Source organism: Ambystoma mexicanum, chromosome 8, assembly GCF_040938575.1.
Source record: "Ambystoma mexicanum isolate Mex_15411 chromosome 8, UKY_AmexF1_1, whole genome shotgun sequence".
NCBI classification, from domain to species: Eukaryota; Metazoa; Chordata; class Amphibia; order Caudata; family Ambystomatidae; genus Ambystoma; species Ambystoma mexicanum.
This window is the reverse complement of record NC_090929.1, coordinates 1,427,811,364-1,427,836,600: the sequence shown is the minus strand read 5'-3', so window position 1 is coordinate 1,427,836,600 and position 25,237 is coordinate 1,427,811,364. Positions and strand designations below refer to the sequence as shown.

The 25,237-nt window shown below is 46.6% G+C and overlaps 1 protein-coding gene across 2 annotated transcripts in view; it reads right to left on the bottom strand.

Moving 5' to 3' along the window:
- The window catches only part of MMS19 (MMS19 homolog, cytosolic iron-sulfur assembly component), a 1,998,114-nt gene that overhangs the window by 911,214 nt on the left and 1,061,663 nt on the right, over positions 1–25,237 (bottom strand). For both annotated transcript variants that reach the window (XM_069611573.1, XM_069611574.1), the window contains exon 15: positions 16,062–16,187. In XM_069611573.1, the coding sequence (XP_069467674.1) occupies positions 16,062–16,187 (126 nt within the window). The remainder of the gene's footprint in view (positions 1–16,061; positions 16,188–25,237) is intronic.

The following is a 25,237-nucleotide window of genomic DNA, read 5'->3' as shown; positions in this document are numbered from 1 at the left end:
GACCAATATCCTTGTTGGACGCCTCTAATAAAATATTTGCGAAAATGTTATTGAAGGTCTTGCAAAAATGGACAGTGGAATCTGAAACTTTAGATGTTTTTCAATCAGGTTTTCGCCAAGGCTTGAGTACAGCTACAAATTGTCTCGTTTTATATTTACTAGCGCACCAAGCCAAGATTCAAGCTCGGCCTGTATTTTTTGCCTTTCTAGATATTAGTAAAGCTTTCGACATGGTGAACAGGTCTTTCCTGTGGAAAAAATTACATGAAAGGGGGTGTCCGGTAGCTTTATTGAGCATTTTGGTGGCCCTACATACAGATACAAGGATTAGGGTTAGGCTCGATGACCTTGGAAATTATTCACCCTGGATACAGACAAATAGGGGTTTAAGACAGGGTTGTGTTTTGGCCCCCTTCCTTTTTTGTTTCTATTTGTTGGGGTTGGGTGGCCATTTACGATCATTAAATACCTTCCTCCCAAGACTGGGTTCTATGGTCATCCAATATTTACTCTATGCGGACAATATCGTTTTATGCGATTTAACAGCAATTGGTCTGCAGAGAGCATTGTCAGCAGTGGAGGGGTTTTTGGGGAGCCTGGATTTAACATTAAATACAGTAAAATCAAAGGTGCTTGTACTTAAAGGGGGCAGGAAAAGTTGTAAAAAACTACCGTGGTATTTGAAAAATGACAAGTTAGAAGTGGTGAATAAATGTGTGTACCTAGGGCTTGTAATTTATGATAAAGTTTCGGGGCTAGAACCGCAGGTGGACCTTATGGTAAAATTTCTAGGGGCACTTGTGAAGCTGCGAATTTTTGATGGGAGATTTGGTAGATATTCGCTTTTACCAGCTTTGAAGCTGTACAAACAACAATTAGTCCCAAAACATATCTTTGGTGCCCAAACCAGGAATCAGCCCATCGACTGGCCTAAATTGGAGGGGGCTTTGTGGAGAGGTTTACTCCAACTCCCACAATCAGTTCCCCTTGTAGGGATCCTGTTTGAATTGGGACAGTTACCAATTCAGACAATGGTAGACTGGGGTAAGCTCCAGTTATTCACAAATATATTGAACCTCCCTGTGGCTTCAGTTTTTGAACAGTTAAATCGGCGAAGGACACAGGGGGGATTGTAGGGTCCTTACGGATTGGGTCACGAGTTGTGAATGAATGCTTCAATGTGCAGATATTCCTATCGAAGAATTGGGGGTGACCCCAAAGGTAGCCAAGTTAAGAAGGTGCAGACATGTTTGGTCAAACTTGAGAAATACGATTATGGACTACAAATGCTTTGGGGATCATTTTGTGTGGTCTTGTAAAAGCTTTAATGTACCCGCACCGTACTTTAAAAAACACCCATTGAGAATTTTCAGGACCCAAGTTTTAAGAATCAGGCTGAACTTGGTTCCAACAAATAAAGTATTGGGTATGTGGCTTAAAATTCCACGAGATCCGAGACTGTCACCATTGTAAGAGTATTATTGAGACTTTAAAGCATTTGTGTATGGCCTGTCCCAATTTGGAAAACCTAAGATCCCATTTATTATCTGGGCTAGTTTCTTCCTCTGAAGATCAACTGTGGAGGAGGATTTTGAACTGTAATGAACTAAGTCTGAGTATTCATGTTTTAGAATTTTTAAAGAACGCTGCAGCACTTTTACAGTAAGATGAAATATTTGTACGTCTGAAATTTTCTATGGATTTTAAAAATTGTATCTTTGTGTATTCAATGTATTAAAAGTACTGTGTACTGTGGAACACAATAAAATAAATTAAAAAATATACAATCCGCGCTCGGCTTATTAGGTTTAAGAATCGGGATGATTATCGCCTCCCTTAAAGATTCTGGCAATGTTCCTGTTTCGAGAGTTTCGTTTAGCATAGCCAATAGCGAGGGCAGCACTTCCGTCTTATACGTTTTATAGACCTCGCTACAGAGTCCGTCCGCCCCTCGGGCCTTGTAAGTGGGCAATTCCTCGATCACTGCTTCTAGTTCCTCCAGTGTGATAGGGGCATCTAAGTTCTCTCCCTCTCTTCAGCACTCAATTTGGGTAGGCCAATGTCCTCTAGTGTTTCCACTATCTCGCTCCCTTCACTTCCAACTGTATCTTCACACAATAGTTTGTAAAACTCGAGGAACCCTTTGTTCACGCACTCCTGGGTATCAAGTATCGGTTCTCCTTCCCCTTGTATTGCTCTAATCGTTGGTCTTGGTGTTTCGCTTTTGTACAACCATGATAACAACCTCCCCGGTTTGTCCCCACCAGCGTGCTGCCTCTCTATGTATTTCTTGTAATTTAAGTTACATAGCCTCTCCCAGTGCCCTTTGCATACTTGCCGCAAATGGTTTATAGTGTCGGCCTCTTCCAGGGAATCAACTCCTCTGCGCACGACTGCCTCTAGTTCATCCTCTAGCTTCTGCAGCTCTTGCAATATTGCAGCCCTTTGGATTTTGCCATCGTTGATCCCCCTCACCACTACTTTAAATGCCTCCCATAGGGTGCCGACCGATTTTACGCTTCCAGTATTGTTTTCAAAATATTCTACAATTTCCCTCCTCAGGTCCCCTCTAAACACTGTCTTTCAATGCTTCGGCTCTCAGCCGCCACTTTGGAATTCTAGCTCTAGGGGCTTGATACTACCATGTTAAGATCAGTGGTGAGTGGTCTGAAAGGACTCTCGCTTTATATTCAGTCTGCACTATCTCTCCTATCATCTCCGGGAAGGCAAACATATAATCTAACCGTGTGTACAAATTATGTGGGGCCTAGTAATGCGAGTAATGTCTATCATATGGGTGGTGTAGCCTCCACATGTCTTCTAGCTTAAAGTCTCTCAACAGTGTCTTTAAGGTTTTGGCTGCAGGGGTGGGATTGTCTAATTTCCCATCTGACCTGTCCACCCTGGGATCTAGCGTACAGTTGAAGTTGCCTTCCCATATGACCACACCCCCCAGGTATGGGCTTATTTTACTATATAGAGTCTTAAAGTAAGCCATGGTATCTTGGTTCGGGGCATATTTATTGATAATACACACTTCTGTTTTCTATTAGTCCCCGTACTGCAACCATCCTCCCATCCGACTCTACCGCAGATTGTAATAGGTGAAAGGGGACATGCTGTGCTACCCAGGTGATTAACCCTCCTGCATATGCCAAATATGTTGCCCCCTCAGTGGTTCCCTTCCATTTCTTCCTTATCACCTCTTGTTTTTCTTTTGTGAGATGGGTTTCTTGTAGTAGAGCAATATCTATGTTCTGCCTCCTCAGGTACATCATGATTTTATTTCTCTTCAGGTAGCTATTTAGCCCCCTGACATTCCAGGTAACTATCTTAAGGTCTCCTATCATTCATCCATACCCAGTCCCGCCACTGTCCCCTTTTGTCTTCTGTATCTTGCGCCGCAGCGCGTGGATGTAAGCTCGTTCCTAATTAAAACCACTGCACACCCTTCAACTCCCCTCCCTCCTTCCTCCCTTCCCATTTCCACTGCACACCCTCCAACTCCCTTCCCAGCCCCCTCCCTACCCGTTCCCAACTGTTTACCAGCTCCATCCCTGGATAACAGGCCATCCCGCATTTAGTCTCTATTCGGCAGTGCCGGTACTAGGGACACAACAGGGGGTTACACACTACCGGCAACCCAACTAAACCATCTATAGGGGTATAAGAGCGAGTCCATTGTGCCTCCTGCAATTATGCACCATTATGCTATGCTATGCCCGTTCAATTCTACATGCTCAATCCACAGCTTATTATTTTCCAGGTCTACATTGCCCTATCTTATATTCAAGTCCCAATGTCACAGTTTATACAGCACCTCGGCTTCTGGGATCACTGCCTCACTTATCCGTTCCGCCCTCCTTCTGGCTGTCTGTTCCCGACGGGAAATTATGGGCATCCAACCACTTTGTCGCATCCTCAGGGGTCTTGAAGAACATGGCCCTGTTCTTGTGGAACACTTTCAATTTCACCAGGTACATCAGCATGTATCTATAAGCCGCTTCGCGCAGTCTCTTTTTCACCGTCCCATAGTTCAGTCGCCGTCTCTGCACCAGAAGTGTATAATCTGGGTACGCCGTAATAGACGCGTATGCCCTTTGTATTGTACCTCCTTTCCGGAAGTGTTCCAGGATCTTCTCTCTGTCTCAGTAATTCAGTATTTTGGCAATTATTGGCCTCGGGGGAGAGGGGGGACCCAGGGGGAGGTTTCTTGGTCAGGGCTCTGTGTGCTCCCTCCACCGCGAACCCTTGGGTGAGCGCCCCTCCTCCCATTTCTTGCAGCAACATGGTCTCAACTTAGTCCCTTGGGTTAGATCCTTCCTCTCCCTCCGGAAGCCCCACTATACGCATGTTATTCCTCTGAGCGCACCCTTCGGCTTCCTCTGCTCTATTTTCCAGGTTGCTTACTTGTTGCTTCAGTATGTGAATTTCCAAGGCTGTGTTTGTGGTCACTTCTTTCGCCAGCTTACCTGTACGTCCGCTATTGTTCGTACGTCTTGTCTAAGTAGATTGACATCCACTTGTACTGCGCCCACTTTAAGTTCCAGCGTTGCCATGAGTTCTGCCATGACTGCCTCTAGTTTGGTTTTCCAGGTTACTTTCAAGTCTGCAATCGCCTCCAGGATCTGCTGATCGTTGCGTGTTGGGGTTGTGTCCATTTGTGGGTTCCTTTCTTTACTCCTGGCCCCGTCCGTTGGCTGTGGTGTCCATGCAAATTCCTCCAATGTGGGTTGCTTCCCTCTTGTCTTGGGAAGCTTGGATGCCATCACGGCATCGCCGTTTGTTTCAGTTCAAATGCCTGGGGTCCGGTATTCGGACAATTGCATGTGCTGGCGCGGCCGGTGCTTAGGTCTATATGGGGGCTTCCAGTCTCGCCTGCACTGTGTCTTCCTGTTGCTGCCTAATTCCCTGGCATCCGGTGGCTACAAATTCTCAATCCCTGTCTTGCAGCCCAGAACCACTCTACACCCTTGGCGGGGGCTGCACGACTGGTGGCTTAGTTGTGTATTGCTGTTAGAAGTATAGGTCAGTCCGGATCTATGCAGGATCGGCAGGAGCTCTACGGTGACACGTCTACTTACATGGCCTTGTAGCCACGCCCCCAGCAACAATATTGTTCCTCCTCTGTCTGCCAACTGTCCTGTTGGCAATGCGTTCACAAGTGTGGCCTTCCAGTAGTGCTCCCAATGTCTCCTCTGAGGGCTCACTTGATCAGCCCCTGTAATACACCAGCGATTGTATAGAGTTTGTGTGCCGTCGCTCTCACTGCGCAGCTACTTGGCTCAATAGAACCCCATCGGCCTCATGAACTGAGAGCTCAGCCAGAAGGGGTTAGAATATGCTGCCCCGTGTTGTGGATGCTCTTAAATTGAGGTTATGCCATGGCACTCCCTTCCTTGGCCAATGGCACTTTTGGGGACCGTTCCGGGGGTGGAGTGGATCGCCTGCTTCCACAAGGTCACCCCAGGGGCGGCTCCTTGGTTATTTGGCGCAGGACACTGTGGGGCCACTCGGGGTTCTGTATAACATATACAATCTTGCCTCTGATCTTTCCTGGTTGCGTCCGCATTGGGTACTTTCTGTACTGTCCATATGTTCTTTTTATTTCGCTGTCCCACAAGTCCGGGTGCGTATTATTATGTCTGTACAGCTGTCTGTATGTTTCCCGCTGTGTTCTTCTATGTCGCGTGTGTGCAGCCCTTGCAGCCGACAGCTTTCCACAATGTGCTTCGCTCCAGTTATTAAGCACCCGTCCACTTCACAGTGACAATGTATCTTTTGTGTGCTGCGTGTTCCTTCTGTTCGTTCTAACATCCGCACTTGGATGAAGGCGCTCTGCAACAGAGTATACCCCGGTTCTCTAACACTCTGTCTCCTGCGCAGAGCCGAAAGTCAATATCTTCAGCAACCGCGCGACCGCCATCTGCAGCTCGGATCAGGGAAGGAGCATCTGCAGTGTCCGCGCGCTCCGCAAGGCAGATTACTTGGGGTCTGGCACCCGCCGCCCGGTCCTGGGGTCGCCTTCTCGTATGCTCTGGTCTCAGCTTCCCACACCAGGAGGGCCCTATGACCGCGAGGGATTCCGCTTCCTCCCACGTCTCCGGCGTCTCTCCTTCACTTCGGTCAGCTCTCAGCTTGATTATGTGCCGCGGGCACTGCAATGTCTTATCTCTGTACCTGATCTTTGTTGTTGCGGCCGCCATCTTTTCCTACACGTCCATGCTCAGTTGCACATTTTTCCAGGCGATTTTCTCCTTCATCTCTATGGCGATCTGTCTGTGTCACTCTCCAGACCTGCAGCACAAATTCATGGAGCACCGCAAACAATTCAGGCAATTATTGCCAACTTCTGGCAAGACTTCAGCACAGATCAATACAGGATCTACAGGAGCTTGTCAGGAAACACATCCTATCTCATGGCTTCGAAGCCACGCTCCCGCAAAACTGCTATTTATCGTAAAAATGCAGCATCAGCTATTGCCATCCCTCCTCAAGAGCCACCACCAGTTGGAGGACCTACACAACAAAAAGTGCTGTACTTTCAAAGACAATGAAGAGAACCAAGAAGATGGGGTAGAGGAAGTGCCTAACTCCAGCTCCCAAACATGATCATGGGTGTGGTAGTTATTTACCACTGTTGGGAAAGTACCAAACGCTAAAGCTACCAAAGTGAAATGTACTAAGTTGTACTCAGTCGCGGACTACCTGGACAGTACTCCTACGGGACCACCTCCATGCGCCGCCACACCCAATCCAAAAGCTGCAATGCTCTCAGAAAGTCTGTTCCTTTCTTAGCAAGTAGTAGGTTGTCTTCTTCCACCTCATCTTCCTCAACCAATACGGTAACCACACAGCATACTTCTGTGGGACAAAATATCCCACCAGCTACCTTGCAAGCAATAAAAGAGGCTGTTGATCCATATCTTTCGAAGACAACAGTCTTCTGTATATGCTGCAACGCACCGCTCTGCAGGGGGGGATCAATTTCGAAGTGCTTTTGAAGCTGTAATCAAGGAGCATGAGAAAAACTGACCCCTACCTTAGATGAAACACACGCGCAACATCTTCCCATGTCCACCTGCTCCTCCATATTAGTGCTTGGTGCCTCTTTCCTCATTTCCCTCCGTTCTCATTACCCTACGTTCTAACCTCTCCTGGAAAAAAAACAAAAAAAAAAGAAGGTTCCTTTAGGAACCACCTTTCACAGTTAAAAATAGAACTAAAACATCATCTACTTTGCATCTCTCAGTAAAGTACACAGCCGCAATAAGTTTTCCAACTTTTCCATTAGCATTTTTTGTTATGCAAATGGAAATAATGTGGCGTTCATCCCCCGTTCCAGGGACTGAAACAGGGTAATACGGCCCACCAGCCCAAGTTATCGAAGTTATCGGCCCAACCGAAGCGAGAGTGAATAACGAGGGCTCTGGACCGTTATCCCACGTTCCAGCCCCTGCAATAAGGGATGAAGGCCATTAGCACCCTGGGTGTCCACATCCAGCTGTAGGAAGGAAAATCCTTTTCCAAGATGGCCACCATGGAAAAGGCAGGGCTCCATACAGAGCCCCTCTTCCCTTTCCATGTTAGCCTGCAGAAGGCGAAGATAGAACCCTATGGCCATATTACCACAAGCACATTTTCTTCCTCTTTCAAACCTATCCCAATTGCGAAAACACGTTACCACACAGCCGGTCCCTGGTAGACACGGCCATTTTATCCCCATTAGTCGTCCCTCGTGGTCATGGCCAGTAGCAAGATTGTCCGGGTCATGGCCTTATGCCATGACCCGGACAATCTGGCCACTGCCCATGGCCATAGGCTATACCTCAGTCACCAAAGGTATATCACTATTTGTTGTACCTACATTGTGACACTAGCAAAAAAAAATAAGACATTTGTAAAACCATGCTTTCAGTTCCTTGCCAATGCTCCTTACACAAATTTGCTGGAAGTCCACTCAGTGTCAAAATGTATGTACAAAACAATAGTCATAACTTAGCCCCACTTGACAAAATCCATTCAGACTTTGCACAAACATTCAAGGTTGGGTCTCTATTCTGAAAACTTTTGTCCACATTCGTCAAACAGCAACAAAGTAATAATAATCATGGGATGATGTCACTTATCCCCAGAGGGGAGCTCTTCTTTGTGAGGCTAGGGAGGTGAGGTCGCCAACAGATATTCCCGATAGGTGTGGTAAAACGCGGGAGGACTTCACAGGGAGAGACTCCCCTTCTGGGGTTGAGGACTCTCGTTTCATACAGGAACTCCCTAATATGCTTTTCCTCAAACCACCAAGGTCCATGGTCAACCCCTCTAATTTGCCAGAAAGTACCAATATCATGTATTGTGATGTCCTTACCTGTACATCAGTATGGTGTAATTAAATCCAGGCTCTGAGCAGACTGGGTCACCTTTCGAAACCCTCAAAGTACTGAGAAGAGGAAGCCCAGAGGAGACATACCGATTACTCCAACCTCTGTCCAAAGGACCGAGAAGAGAAAGCACAGAGGAGGCATAAAAATCACTCCATGGAAACAAAAGACAGACCTTCAGTCTGATGGGGAGGAGCCCGCTATCGGGTATAAAAACTGACAAAGGACTTGAATCAGAGAGTCCAGCAAGGAAGCTGGAACCCCATGGAAGTTCAAACATGGCAAGAGGAGAGGTCACAGGAGCAGGTCCACGAGAAGCAGTCAGCAGAGCAGATCTTGAAGCACATTATCCAGGACTGTACAAGAGTGCATTAGGAGAAGTCCTGGTCACACATGTAACTTTCAAAACTCTATTCCTGTGCTTTCCCATTAGTACCTGCACAGGTGCTTTGGTGTTTAATGCAAGGTGTTTGTTTCCTGATCACTTGCTTAGCACCACTAATGGAGCGCCATGCAGGGTGCACCTTACAAGATGTGTTTTTAGTTGAATGCTATCCTAATAAATGCCCTGAATAATGGCAGCGTTGGTTTGCTAATGACTTACTACAGTGCTTTATGGAATTAGGATGTGCTGTGTGTCATCTTTGGATTGTCAATTTCCCCAAAACGTCCCCTTTTGCTAGGTGGCTAAGAAGGGGAGTTGCCTGGTGTGTTCAGTGAGCTACAACAAATGCCTATTATAATGCTTCAATAATTAATTGGGGAAAAGGATGTCTCTCTACATATTGTTGAAGGGATCCTGCCTCTGTCTCCCCTATAATAAACCTTAGAATAAACTTTGGTTTATTCCATTTGATCGTTTGATTTAAAAGCAGCACCTATATAAAATTGTACTGACCTGTAACATCATTGAAATATCTTCTGGAACATTGTTCACCATCACAAGACCTCTGCCTACATCAATCCGCTCTTCTCAGAAGAAGCTTTGTGACTTTTGGGCACAAGGCCCCATACATCATAGGGACTGGACTTGGACTTATAAAAGGTTGGGTATTTTTCTTGTGAACTGGTTTCATTTTACTGCATCATTTCATACCTTCTTTTTTGTTGACTACGTTATTGTATGCATTCCTACAAACATAAAGGGGACTGAATATATTTTTTTATAATTGAGTGTTGTGTGATAGCACAACCTGCTTATTTCATTTCGTAGTGTGTTGTTGGGCCTATATTTATATTTATTATTATTTTTGTACTTACCTGTCTAAGTGGAACTACTGTGTGAATCACAGTGTGGACTCATTGTGGACCCCTAACCCAACACACTTTAACCTGAGACTAAGCCTTGACCACTCTCCATGCTTACCTTGATTGGGTTTGGCTAACCTCTCAGTATCCCTGTTCTCCAGGACCAGGGTGGCCTTCTATAATCTTTCCACCAGGACAGATTGTAGAAATCCATCATAGCAGATTGCTGTAGTCGAGCGATCAAGACTAGCTGTTGAGGAACGTTTCTCAGTCTTTATACTGTCGGGCAGGATCAATCGGGATCTTATGGTACTAGAAGAAGTGTGAGGAATCTGAGGGCGTCCTCACTTCTTATATCCTCCTACCAGGTGGCCAGAGAAAGCCAGTTGTTTTCAGATCCTGACTCTGGTAGTGGATATGGGAGGGAGGATCACCTGGATAGAGGAGACTTGGGGAGTGGGGGTGAGACGGGGTATCCCACTTCTTTTTTTGCAAGTAGTCAAAATATCCCCCAGACCTTTGTATGGCATTACCAATCCATTTGCTATTTTTCCAGAAAACCCTCTTCCAATACACCCCAGTCAGGTACTGGGATGAGAAAGACACACCAAAGCTATACATCCTCTCTTTGTGGACACTTAACCACATGAAAAACAATTAGGTACTGAGACGAGGAGGCCACCATTAACACAGAAGACAGACTGGAAGAAGAAACACGAGTGGTCTAGTTGTTGGACTCGTCATCATGGAGCCGGGAACTTTTAAAAAGAACCCGCTGAGAGGTTTGGAGAGAGACACAGGAAGCAGAGGGAAGTTCCAGGGCAGGAGTTGTGGCAGCGAGATGGCACATTCCTGAAATGCTGAGCGCTATCAGGAGTGTGAACCGGTGCAGCGAGAGGGGCTCATTGGCAGTCTGAGGCAGAGCTGAGGAAGCAGTGCGGCACGGAGCAAAGGTACCTGGAGCGCTGGGGATGCTTCCGAACGCTCACAAGTGCAGGACCGCTGACTGCAGTTTACTGGAGCTCCGAAGTAAGGCGCAGGGGAGCGAGGAAGCCGTGGAGGATGCTGTATGAGAGAGGGAACCAGCACGAGCTGACCCCAAGCAGAGACGGGTCTCCAGAAAGCCACAGAAAATGGAAACCAGACTGTGAGAAGGCTGGTGAGTCCGCTTGTCTGAAAATGTGGCCCTGGAACCAGTGGATGGGCGGTTTAGTGTCAGACATTTGATTTTGAATATCTGAATTGAATATTAGGAAACCAAGAATTAACTTGATGGGAAGCAGTAAAAGCAAGCATTACCAAGAGGCAAATAAGCAAGGATTGACAAGAGCCAAGAATAGTAGCTAAGCCTGTATGCAAGAGAAACCTGGCAAAAGGGAGACAGCAGCTTTAATCAAGAAATGTAAAACAGAGACTGTTTCTTAGCAGGAGAGTGAACTTGGAAGCTTGTGAAAAAAGAACTATAACAGAAACCTAGCAGGAGTGTGTACTGGGAAGCATATGTTGGTGTTGCAAATGAATGTTGACAAAGCCAGTGATAATAAAGCTTTAAGAGCACTTGAAAGGATACTGAGTCAAGTCTCATTGTGAAGCTGAAACTGTGGCAAGATACCTATGAAACAGATCCAAGTAAAGTGTGTCGGTTGCGATACCTGTTATGGGTGGACTGTGTGGTCCGACAACTGCGCCAAGACCAAATACACCCACCTAAGGAAAAGCCAAGCTGCGATTGTTGTGACTAAATAAAGGAAACCTATGTGAACTGAGATTGATGAGCTGAACTTTATAAATTGGTGACAAGTAACCAAAACCGAGGAGCTGGAGAATACCCCCAAGGAACTTGGTTATTTTGGAACATTGAATATCTCAAGGAATTGTGTTATATTGAGACATTGGAAAAATGTAAGTTTGGGGAAGGGAACCCCTCTTTTTGTAAAGTGAACTATTTGAAACTTGGGGAAGGGAAATGCCTTTTCCATCTTAGAGCTGGAAAAAGCGCTGATCTATTATTTTGAAAACGTCTTGTTTGATGCCAACAGCCCTACACATTGTATACAATTAGATGCGAGGGCAAGTATAGGTTTTGGACACAGACAGACGTTTGCTGTGGACTTCCTGAAACAGACTATCATTAGTTTAATTTAGGTAGGGACATCCCACCTTAGCATAGGGCAAGTTAGGCCCTATCCCAACCATCCTTTTTAGTTAATAAAAGTTTGTATCTTAAAATACAATTCCGTTGTCTGACTACTTCATGATGCCCTCACAGAAGGCGCTGCTGGGGAGAGCATAAAAAGGTCAGGGGTAGTCTGCGGATCGGGGGAAGCCACCAGCCATGTGATGCAACACCTGCAGGTAGTACATGGGGATTCCCCAGCGTTCCCCTAGTCTATTTTCTGGTGCCACACCATGAATCTTGCAGTCATCCAATCAAGCAGACCCTTCAAGTATTATCAACCATGAAGTGTAATGAATGAACCCGAGTGAAGCTGCTCGTTAGTAACACGTTTAAAGGAGAGTAGTGTTAGGATGCAGGAGCCCCGAGAATATCAGCAGCAGGAAAGGTGTGGAAAAGAATACAGAGACTACAGAATGTCGACCTCTTGCCCTAGGAGTCAATGGGAAAGTCTGCTTGCAAAGTGGGGATCTTCAAGTTTACCTGTGGTGCACCAGCCCAAGAATCGAACATGGACTGGCACCTGTGCAAAAAAGGGGGTGAAAATAAACAGGGAAAACAAGCACAACACAAACCAAATCTTAGAGTGCAGGTACAGTTGTTTAAGGCACAAGCAGCCAGAAACCTATTTCAGCCATCTGGTCTCCGGGATTAGCACAACCTTGAGTCATTAGGAAATATGTAGCACCCGACTGAATTTGGGAGAAGAAGTAACACAATAGGGGAACGCAGTGAAACCAAAAAGGATAAGCCAAATCACAATATAAAGGGTTAATGGGGCAAATGACCCATCAATCAGACCCATACTGGGATTATTAATGCAAATGTCACAACATAAAAACAGGTACAAACCACTCAGTGATGTAGAAGTTGGGACAGCATTGCAGAGTTGGTTCATTAGCAGTACGAGAAGTAGGAAAAGGAAAGAACATGTGGTGGCTAAAGCCACACTTCGAAATAAGACTTGTAGGAGAGAGTAGAGCAAGGAGCCGATGGAGGCTGGGAAGAAAATTCTTTTTGCAGCTTTCCCATCTCTTTCAATTAGACCCCAAGAATATTAGCTCTTTCGAAAAAATTAGGTATTTTTACCTCGCTTACTTGCTTAACAGATTTCATTTTGGGGTCACTGGTCAGTCTTTAAGATTAATAGTGCAGCGGGACCCAGTTCCTGCTAGTGAGGTCTACTGTATGGCACTTTGGACTCATTGATGGGGAAACTTGTATCCCCCCCTTTAGTTTGACTGTTCATGGGCATTGCACACATGTTTAATGCAGTCCAGACAAGCTGGTGGCAGTAGTACCTTTATTTTATACTTTTTGCATGATTTATTTTTACCTAATAGCCTTTTGTTCAACTATGTTGTTTAAGCCCTGTATTTGTGGCTTACGGTCCTGGTTGGCCATCTTCCTCCTCAGTTTCGGGGGGGGGGGGGGGGGGTGTGTGTGAGTGTGAGTGTGAGTGTGTGTGTGAGTGTGAGTGTGAGTGTGAGTGTGAGTGTGAGTGTGTGTGTGTGTGTGTGTGTGTGTGTGTGTGTGTGTGTGTGTGTGTGTGTGTGAGTGAGTGAGTGAGTGAGTGAGTGAGTGAGTGAGAGAGAGAGAGAGAGAGAGAGAGAGAGAGAGAGAGAGAGAGAGAGAGAGAGAGAGAGAGAGAGAGAGAGAGAGAGAGAGCGCGAGCGAGAGGGGTGTGTGTGAGAGAGCGAGAGAGGGGTGTGTGAGCGAGAGAGAGAGAGGGGGGGGGTGTGAGTGAGAGAGAGAGAGAGCGGGGTGTGTCCGAGAGAGAGCGAGACTGGTTTTGGCTAGGTGAGAGGCTGCCGACCACCTCAATACACACTCCAAACATATGCGAGTGATTTCAGGACTGTACCTGAGCTCTCTCTCCATGACTGGACAGTCACTCAGAGTCGAGTCCTTTATCACTGCGGCCGTCTGTTAAATTTGATTTCTAGAATCTGGCCTGGTGGACAGATTTTAAGAGGCAACCCTAGTTATAGTGAAGAGGGAACTCTGAGGGTAGCTGAAAAACCCAATCAAGGTAGGAATGGCGAGCAGTCAAGGTACTTTTCAGCAGAGTGTGAGTGGGGTGAGGGGTCTACACAGTATAGCACACAATTCATTTTGGACAGGAATGTACAAAAAAACTATATTTATTCTTGGCCCAAAACAAACACTAAAAAATGAAACGGGCAGGCAATAATATCACACAACACCCAATAATAAACATATATACATACACCATAGGTTCTAAAATGCATTAAAGACTTAAATTAATAAAATAAGGTAAGTGATGAAGTAGGATCATACTACGTCACAAGAAATATGCCCTAGCTTCAGAAGTCCAAACCCTATGAAGAGTGGTGGCTTCTGCCCAAAACTCACAATGCTTCTCCCCAGAATGTATCTGATGCAGGTAACGTACTTGAGTTGGTGAAATATTCAAGAGAAGAGATACAATAAAATTACTGGTAAGTAAAAATAGTTTATCTTTCAGGTTTCACCGCGCAGGTGCGACGACCAAAAAGCAATGGAATGGAAGATTACAAAGAGACTTGTTTGCAATGTTACCCTATGGAGGACATAGGGAGACAAATGTGGACAAGGTGGAGATGGGGCATTTACTTGCCCCTCTGACTCAGAATTTTGCAGACGACACTGATGGGGTGACTGGAGGGGGTAGAGGGAGAGGCAGGGGTCACTGGAGGTTGGTTTTCCCGCCATTGGTTCCAGTGAGAGGTGCCCAGGAGCTGCAGGTGCAAAGATTCTTCCAGTGGGGTTTAGGAGCAGAGTGCAACCCTTGACGATGGAGAAATGTAGAAAGCACTGATGCAGACCTCTCCCGGACACTTCACAAGCCCCGAGAAGGCATATTACAGCGACGGCCACCTCACACAGGCGACTGCAAGCGTCCTTCCAGTTGCAGTTGAGAAAGACCTTCCAGAGCAGGATCCTTTGAACCTGAAAGGCTGACATTCAGCAGGAAGGCAACACCAAAACTGCCGACTACTGAAGTTCCGGCTGCAAACCGAGAAGGACAGCAGCTCTAGTGAGGTAGCCCAGAGGAGAGCTGGTCAGTTCACCCCGTAGACCGGGGACACTTCCAAAGTCTCAGTACAGCAGGATCCTGGAGAATAAGTTGAGAATGATTGGTCATACCAGTTCACGGGTTTTAGCACTACACAGGGCATTTGCAGATCAGGTATTCCAACAGGGCTTCAGCAGGCCAAATCCAGTGCAAGAAGAGGAAAATATGATCTCTGTGGCATTGTTTACTTACTTGCTGGTAAAACCCTACTCAGATTAAATGTTTGCTTGTTAATGGAAACTGGTAAGAACACCATTTTCATGCCTACTTGCTGCAAGTTATTGTGTGCTTTAAATTTGATGCAATGGCGACTAAAAGAGACCTGAGCAACTAGTGTGATAAAATGAGCCTGCCAGGGGCACGCCATGTTTAATGGCTTGTGTCAAACTTACCTATTTTGAGGTTTTTCAGGCTCAAGGGTCAGACTATCTGTAGAATAGGTGGTCTCTGATATTTTTCTTTTGTCTTTCATTTCTCAGAGCCTGCATCTTAATTTTAACAAAAAGTTATGTGCATGGTTTCCACCCAACCACCTCCCCCACACAAGTGTTCTAACCACCACACAACTATACAACTCGTGCTTTGCACAGCCTTTTGATGGCTTTATGAAGGGCTTAAGGAAAGGCTTGCCACCAAGATATGCTTTTCTCTGCCTTTTCAATGAAACTACTTGAAAAAAAAAAACGATTGAAAACCAGCCTTTTCTATAGCTTACAATGAAGCCGATCCAAGGGCTTTTCAAAGTTAATTTAGAGAATGTGAGCGAATTCCAAAACAATTAGAACTTTGAAGCTAGTGCTAAAAAAAACATGAAGTTATACATATAATGAAAACTGAAAAATGTGTGTTTCAAATAATTTAATTTAAAGTGTGATCTTGCTGCTTCAAACTGTCGTACACTTTTTGGCATGCATTGCAAACTGTTGGCTGATTTTTTTGGGAGCAAAAATGTGAAGAAAACTGCTAAACAGCAAACATATTTAAAGCAATCGAAAACACTATCCATAACAAAAAAAACTGAAAACAGCAAATCCTAATATCCAATTTCCTGCACATGTTGTACAGCATGTGGACAAAATAAGATATAACGCAAAGATAAGTAAAGAGGCTGTCCAGTGGCAGCAGTTGGGAGGAAGAATATTAACAAAAAGAAAGTTACCAAAATGGCATCAAGGGTTACCTTTTAGTGTGCCCAGAAGAGTCAGAGCTTTGATTCCCACCAACTGCAGCTGGATGTTGTTATCAGTCAATGCCGAGAACACCACCATGCACAGAGCATCCTTGAAAACATTTAGTGCATTTTCATCTGAGGACGAAGAGACAAGAAAGGAAGTTTTGGAAGCATTAGGAAACACTTCACATACAGAATTGTACATAGTGCTTTATTTAATAAATAACATTTTAGAAATAGGCCAAATAAGTTGGAATTTCTGTTCCAAAACAATTGAGACTTCTAATTATGTATCCTCAAATTATCAAATGATAACATTGCCAACAAATCTGAATACATCCAGACCAAAACAAGCAAAAGACCAATGAGTACAATTCAAGATAGTAGCCAATGAGTTCAGCAGTGTCATATTCACTTGCCAAACATGGCCTGTCGCAGAATAGGTAGGGTGTTCGGGAGATTATTCATTTTCCACATTTCTAGTGGTCATATGTATGAAACTATCCTGGTTTCCTCAGAGTTAACCTCACACTCGGAGCGGTAAGTTGATACATCAAGGCATCTCTTCAGAAGGCAAAATATTGTTTAAAGGCACAGTAAACAATTTTGATAAACACATAATAAGGGAAGGGGCAACACAAAAGACAGGGGAAAATATATTCCTTTACAAAAGCTGTGCAAAATAACTAGAAAGTATTACAGTTAACTACAAGTAACTTTTCAGACTTTTACAAAACTAACAGAAAATGTACCACATGGTCATATGAATGTTCAACAAGCCCACAAAGACCAAATGGATTTCAAGCGAGGCTCAAAGGACCCTTGACTCGTTTTATCCCAAACTGCAATGTTTTTCAATGCCCCAATGCAAGTCAATGGACATAAGAATACAGTCTTCCTCTCTGAGTGGGCTGACCTATCCTCCTCCCTCCTTGCCTCTACCTCTTTACTTCTCCTCTGAGACATGGCCCCTGTTCGGGGCTCTCTCTCAACATCTGCGAATCACTCTCTCTTTTCTTCCCTCTGGCCCAACTCACTCTGCAGAGCACACCCTGGAAACTCATCTCTTCAGACCTCCCCTCTCCAACCCTTTCACCGCTACCCTCTCTGGAGTGACCACTTTCTTCTTTCCTCCCACTTTTCTCTCTCTACCTCTCGGGTCAAGCCGACCCTAGCACTGCCACCCACCTTCTCGGTCATCCGGCCTATGAAGCATGTGTCAGTTGAGGCATTCGCTGCTGCTTGCTCTCTTCCACCTACACCTTTGGCTGACTCGCACTCTGACACAGCCCTCTCTAACCTTCATCTCTCTATCTCCAACACTCTTGACGTCCTTGCCCCTGTCATGAGGATCCATTTATACCCACAATCAAGTGCAACTCTTGGTACGATTCCAACCTCACCACCCTTAAACGCAATTGTAGGGCGGCTGAGAGGAAGTGGAGGGCTTCAAGCGCACCCTGACAAACTGGCATGCCGCCTGCGTACAGACTGTCTTCTAAGAAGAGAAACTACAGCAAAGGCTGTGTTTCTGCGGCCTCTAACAACTCAGCCTAACTTTCCAAAATCTGCAAGGAGGTGGCCATCCCGGTCGCATTCTCTACCTCTCCTGTTCCCTCCCAGCCCCTCTGCATGGCTCTGGGCTTCTCATTTCAACACTAAAACTCAGGACATCCTGTCCACTCTCTCTGCCGCTTCTTCCTCCCCCTCTACCACCCCTGACCCATCTATCTTTCTAGACCAGTTTGATCTATGAAAGTCTTGTCAAAGCAGGTTCTCCCCTGCTCATCCAGAACCATCAATGACCACACCGACACCTGCTCTAGCCCTGGCCGATTTCTGCAATCATTCATTTGCCACTGGAACCTTCACCTCCCCTTAAGCACTCCCTTGTGCACCCCTTCTAAAGAAGTCCTTGTTAGGGAGAATTCTCCTTCAAGGGCTAATTTCCCTCACTAGTCCCCCAGCAGCTTTGCTGGATTTCTGGAGTTTATTTTTTCCACCTGGTAAGAGTGTACATCCTTTTTCCCCTCTTACATGTGTTTTGGCCTATGAGTTTTACTCATTGTGTGATCTTGGGCACTGGAGCATACCACTCCAGGTGCCCCTGTTCTTGTATGGGTTACACAGCACCTTCAGTGTAGTAACCCAGGGTTGTCTTTAAGACTTCCCTCCGACTCCATTTCGCTGGGGCTGACTACTGTCCCCCAGAGAAAGGTAAAGTTGCCATTTACTTTACATAGTCACTTTCACCACAGACCCAGTACACCCCATCTAACATGGAGTACTGGAAAGGGCTAATCTGTACCCCTTTCCTGTCTGTACCTCCCTGAGCATTGTTTCGCTCTTAACATTTAGACTTCGCTGGTGGCAGTGGCATCTACCCTCACTTTTCTACAGCGATTATATTAGATAAACGTGGTACTGTTCTTGGCTATTATATGAGCCTCGAACATAAACCAGCTTGACCAAATCGTATTTCTTTTGGCTCCGGTTGTGTTTATTCACCATTTCTTTTTGTTAAAGTCCTTCTTGTGTTTTACTTTGCGCGGCAAACTAGGTTCGCCTTCTTTGTTCACCGTCTTTTGGCGGACTTCTGCAGAGAAGCCCTCCTCTTGGCGCCTGGGTGTCTAGGTAGACTGAATGTGAGGAAGGGGTGTAGTCACCCCCTGCACAGGGCCTCCTAGGAAACCCAAGTCGCACTTTGCCATAATTGGCTGAGGTGGTTGTCCAGGCTAGACAACCCCCCTGCTGCGCGATAGACGGCCAGGCTGTGTGAATGGGGGTTTTGCACATAAAAGGCAGTTTTTTTTGGGCTAGAAGTCAGTCGCCACTGGAACTACAAGGAACCGAAGAGAAGCAGAGAGAATCACAGCTGCTGCAACTACCCCGTCCCGATGAAGCCCTGCTGCAGTCCTGAGCTACCTACCCTTCCTCAACTAAGAGAAGATCCAGTCCGGTGTCTTCTTCCCGTGAGCTTGGTGGGGATAACCAGCTCATCTTCTTCAGCCAGAGGTCGCCGTCAAAATCGCTGCACACTGCTGTACTGGTCCGGATAGCCACCTGGCGAGCCTCTCTTTTTTTTAAGGAGTGCTCCTTTTATTCGTTGTCGCTGCTGCCGGCTTCATCCCTGTGTGGTGCAGACCCCCTTCAGACGTCCTTCACAACGAAACTCCAGGAATCGCGGGTCTGCAGGAAACCAACAGGAACAACTGCCAGGGCACCAGTTGCACCATTGGAATAAGGTACTGTGTTCTGCTTGAGGAAACTGGGTGAATCGCTTTTCTTCATCTTCAAGGCTTGCCCTTGCCTTCCCTCCTCCTTAGAACTTTTGCTTCCGAACATTGACAATATCAAAGTACTCTTGGCTACTTTGAATTGTGAACTGTCTAACGGTGTGATCTTTGGCAACAGGCCTCCGGTGTCACTTGAACTTGCCTCCGGCCCTTTGACTTTTGAACTCCTGTTTCTGAGTTTCTCGATTCTGTATGCCTAACCAAAATATTGCCTGTGATTTTTGCCTCCAACTCCCTCCGGGTATCTCAGTTGCTAACTGTGTTTTTGCCCCGGTAGCATTTCATGTCACGGATACGCGTTTATTGAGTAGACCGAACTGTCAAAAAGTGAACGCAACCATATTTGCGGTATCGTGTTTTGTTCATAACACTGGTTCATTCAAACAAAGGGTACTTACCTTGAGACATACTGTACAAAGTGAATTGGTTAGTTGTAGTATATTTTACATGTGCTTTTATTTAAAGTTTAATAGAAGTGCTGTGTTTATAACTGATGGTTTAAAAATAAAGGTACTTATATTTTTTACCTTAAACCTTGAGTCAGTGTTTGCTTGAGTCACAGTAATTGTGGTCCCTTTGTGTAATCTCTGCTAATGCTCAAATACTCTTGAGATAAGCCTGGCTGCTCCGCCATTGCTACCACTCTGACATAGTAGTACAGGTTTGTACCAAAGTTAAACTTGTATTGCCACCTGTAGTCTTAATTGTGTGTAGTGGTCCCTAAGGGCACTGCACAGAATTCTGCTTAACAGTCCTCGATCAATCCTTCCCCTCCAGCTAACAATCGCACGATCTCCATCACTCCATTCCTGGGAAAACTCCAGGAAAGGCTGGCCATCTCCCAACTTAATCTGAATCCATTGGTTGTCTCCACGACCACCAATCTGGCTTCGGAGCTGCCAAAAGCACAGAAACTGCTCTCCTGAACACCCATGAAGACCTGCTCTCTGATCTTGACTTTAATCGTTCTTCTGTCCTCATTCTCCTCAATCTAGCCTCTGCTTTTGACACTGTCAACCATGCCATCCTGCTCAATCGCCTCCGTGACAACCTCACTGCTCAGGTTGCATGATTGAACCCCTTTCTCACGACAGACCCTCTCAGGTCCAAATGGGGTCTTTACTCTCTTCCATCTCTCTCTCTCAACTTGTGGTGTTCCCCAGGGGTCCAACCTTTCTCCCTGGTTCTTCAACCACTACCTGGCACCTATTGCCCACTGCATCGCTACTTTCTGCTACAATTTTTTGTGTTATGCAGAGGACACCCAGCTCTGTCAGGCCAGAATGCAGGAATTATGTGCTGACAAAGATCTATGCCTTAATGCCAGTAAGACTGAGATCCTCATAGGGACACCTGCTCCCTCCTTTCCTCTCTTTCTGGCCGCCCACTCTGGCCCCCTTCCTGTTCTTTTCTTTGAGGCTAAGAACCTTGGTGTCATCTTCGACTCCACCCTCCCCTTCTCTCCTCACATCTCTGACTTCTCCAAGAAATCAAACTATCAGCTGCACCTGCTCAAAGGTATTCTTCCTTTTCTCACTTTCCCCCAGAAACTCACGGTCTCCAGAGCTCTGGTCCTCTCTAGGCTGGACTACTGCAACAGCCCCTTTTTAAATCTGCCTGCCTCTACTCTTCAACCTTTACAACTTAACCAGAACAGGACTGCAAGACTTGTCCTTGGCCTCAAGCCCAGGGATGGTATCGCTCCAGCTCTGACATCTCTTCACTGGTCCCTGTGGCTGCAAGGATCAAGTTCAAGACCCTTTGCATCGCCCACAAGGCTTTCTGGAGCTTGGAGACCACTTGAACTCCAACCTTCTCTTCCAAAACATCTTCCTTCTCAAACTCTACACTCATCCAACTCTCCAAGGGTCAGATGCTTCTCCAAGCAGAGAGTTGGGGGCAGATCTCTTTCCTCGGCTGAGAACAGCCTCCCTGCCTCTCAAACTTCTGCTTCCAGAAGCAGACCTTCCTTTTCGCTTCCACTTTCTTTCTTCCTCTCCCTGCTGCTGATGTCCCCGACTGCTCCACGCACTGATCACATGGATACCCTCTGAACTCGGACCCATGCTCCTGAATGTCCAGTTGCCCTCGCACTGCCTCTGGGCTGCCCCAGCACTTAAGGGTCTGTACCTGCAACCCTACAGTCCCTTCTCTCTGCACTTCCCTCTTCCCCGCACTTGCACGGTCTGAATGACACAAGGCATAGTACGATCGTTGTTTTGTCCTCCCTTTGTTCTCTCCTTGTCTTGTCGCACCTAGAAATGCGTGTGTACAGGCGCGTTACAAATGCCATATCAGATCATACCTTGTTTGCATACATAGAAGTATTGAGGGGTCTTGCACCATGGAGAAGGTAAGAAGCTGAGGGAGATGGGATTGTGGGGGAAGTGTACATCATCTCTCCTACGGCGTCATACCTCATCTCATGAGGGAGACCCCCCCCCCCCATGTGAGGTGCACCACACCCAGGCGGATTTGACTGGCTGCACCACCCATGCCACATGAGAAGGGTTCTCCCCATAGGAGAAGGGACGACATTCAAGGATTCGTCACATAACATACGTCAGTTGTTTTTAAAATTCTTCAGCTGCATAAAATGCCCTATGTAGGCCACCCCTCTAGCATCCAGGCGAATCAATTAATGACTGGTGTGTGTAAAAAAATGAAGGTCTAGTAAAGAAATCCAATTTCAAAAATAGCCAATTTACCTATGATTAAATAGGCTAACTAGCCCGAGGAAAAGTTATTGCTCAGTTATTGCCCTTAACCACAGTTTGTTTTTTTTCTACTCGCTCAGTATGCTTCTGAAATGCCATTTAGCTTTGCTTATTCTTACTATTACATGCCCTCTGATGTCTTAGGTTTCAAGCCCTACACAGACTGCAGGAGACAAATGTCTGTGTTTAATACCCACAGGGTGTGTGTTCACAATTTTTTGGAGGACCCAACACGGAGGATTGCAGCTCTGGTCAATCGATTCATTCAAAGGCTCTCTACCTATTAGAGGAGAACAAGTCCCTTGGTTCAGAAGCCAAAACGAATGTGGTGAAAGAGCCCGGAAGGGAGTGGTCAAGGATCTCCAGTACAGAAAGACAAAAAGAAGCAGCATAGGAAGAGTCCCACTCTCAGAATGACTCTAAAGCACCATTCTTTTTCCTACAGGAAGCATAGTCATCACTCAAACTGCAGAAATCTCTGAGGAATCGCCACCTACAATGCCCCGGGAATCTCTGACACACAATGCAGGATTCTTCAGTCTTGTTTCCTGGCCTTACGCTGTTCAATCCCAAGGACTCTGGAAAGTAACGTTTTTCCACCAGAAAGGTCAAGGGTATCTCCCTTCTCGTACACCCTTTGTGGTTTGTCGTCTTTCTCCCTTTGTTTAGCTGCTGTCTTGTAAACACGGTTCCTTCATGTGCTAGTGTGCTCTTGTGCTCCGCCTTTTATCCATGTGGGGAAGTTTAATGGAAGTCCGGTGTGAGCGGGGGGGGGGATAAAGTTCCCATGTATCCTTCCTGCTAGGGTGGAAAAAAGGTGTTACGGGGAGGATTACCGCCTCTCGCCATTCAGTATCCCACTCCCCAAAGACCCCTCACCCAGGTGATCCTCCCGCACTGCTCCACCCTCAGGGTCTGGGTCCAAAGGCAATGGCCATGCCCTGGCCACCCAGGAGATTTCCAGGGACTAACTAGCGGTTGTGACCCCTTCTGGTTTCTCACAATACCCAAAACGAATTTGATCAGATAGATGGGCAGTTTGAAAAAGCAAAATAGACAACTGATGAAGGAAAAAGACCCCCTGAACCAGGAGGTAAATCAGTAGGAAAGGATCAGTCAGGTTCTTAGGAACTGACCAAAATTAAGGAACAAAATGTACAACTTTCAGTGAGGTTGGGGCAAGCAGCAAATGACTTAGTACAGACAGTGCATTGATGAAACGCTCAGGAAATTAGCATCTTAAAAGAAAAGCATGCAGAATATATGCGTATATAAGTGAGAAGTGTAGGCCTCCGGCCCAAAGACCCAAAAACCCAGGGGAGCACCCCAGGGCTGCCCAAGCACACAATCTAGCACGGCACACATCGAGGGACCATAGCCCACCATCAAGCAGTCGCAGCGAGGAGAACGCTGATAATCCGAGGGCTCCCCCACAAGGCTCAACGGGGGCGCCCGGCATCAGAGGCCGGCAAGGCCTGGAGCGGTGCCCACAGGAACATACCCCGAACGGGATGTGAACCCTGTGGGGAGCAGCCTTCATCACCCAGCGCGAGTGACAGTTAGAAACCCCCACCACCACACCTCCCCACCAGATGCGCCTGCGAAAAAACCCCAGCGGCAAGCACTAACGGAGCAATTAAGGCCTTAGCCCCCCACTGGACGGAAGCGGAAAACAGCGCTCCAGGCCAGGACCCATCACCAACCAAGTAGAGCTATGGCCCTAGCCTTGACTAAGCAGGGAAGGGGAGGCAAAAGGGAAGAGATACACATGGCTTACGTTCAAAATACAAGTGATCTTCTGAAAGCCACGGCAATGGGGAAACAGACTAAGTGAAGAGGACCCTGGGCACGAAAGAGAGGTCCTCTTAGGGGAACTAAGTGGCAAGGATGAGACACCAAGACAAGGCACCCTCAAAGAGGCGGGGCGGGGCAAACTGTCAGAAGTGGAGCAGGGAAGATGGGGGCCTCTAACACAGCTGATCAGCCCCCAGGGCCTATCACCTCCAGCCCCTGACAACACAAGCATACAGGAGAAGAGGGACTCTAAAGGAACAACGAAAGGGGAACACTTACCCCTCCCCACCCCACGACAAGGGAGACGGCAGGATGTCGAAATATAAGGGAAAAGACGGTCAATCTTCCATGAAAGGGTAAAAAAAGACTGAAGGAGCAATACAGAAAATGTGGAGGTAAAGGGGCGTTGGGGGCACAACCCGAGGAGGAAATGTAGGCGGACAGTGAGGAAGCCAAAACCCTGCTAAGAGAAGTACCAGAGGAGCAGGTGGTCATGCAAAAGTTCCTCAAGCAATGGTTCCTGAGCTTTGGGGACAGGATGGCGAACACCATCCACTCCCAACTGGACAAGATGAGGGAGGATTTGGCTGGGGAGCTAAAAGGAACTAAGGGAGAAAAACCCCTGGCACAACAAAGGATCAATCGAAAAGAATGGTGTGGGTGTGGTCCACACAATAATCATAAAGGAAAGCAAGGAAAAAAAGGAGGACAGAGGGGCCCAGGAACACCAGAGGGAATACCTCAGGACAACTACTCCCCAGAAAGGAACCCTTCCACCTAACTGCAGGAGTGAATGAAGAAAGAATCCATATAACACCCGGGGAGGGGGCACGCACAGCAACCGCGGGAGGGGAGGAAGAGGGGAAATCTTGGGTCCAAGACATGGGTTGGGGTACACCCGCAAGGGGAGACGCTGGTAAAGGAAGGGAACTCAACCCCTGAGGAGGAGATTCGGGAGGGGTCAGAGGTCGGTTGAACCCACCCAGCAAGGGCAGAGGGGAACAGGGAAAGGGATAAGTTGGGGGGATGAAGGGGACTAGGGAAAGGGAGGGGGGGACCAGGTCCAGGTCTGTTAGGCAAGATTGTATGCAGTACCCTTTGGGTGCACTTCAATAGCCCTGACCTCCTGGCAATAGGGACCCAACCTTTGGTGTACGTCTGAACTACACAGGTTGTTGGTGTGGCTGAACAGCCAGGTTTATCTCAAGAGGGGTCATTGTGAGAAGTAATGTTGTGGCACAGAGTTTCACAGTAGCAGTTATTCAAATAAACACTTACACTCAAGGTGTCTTGATTAAACAATTATTAATTTATTTCACAGTCAGTTGTGTAAGCCTTCTTCAGAAGGGAGCAATATATGTAACAATTAAAATACACT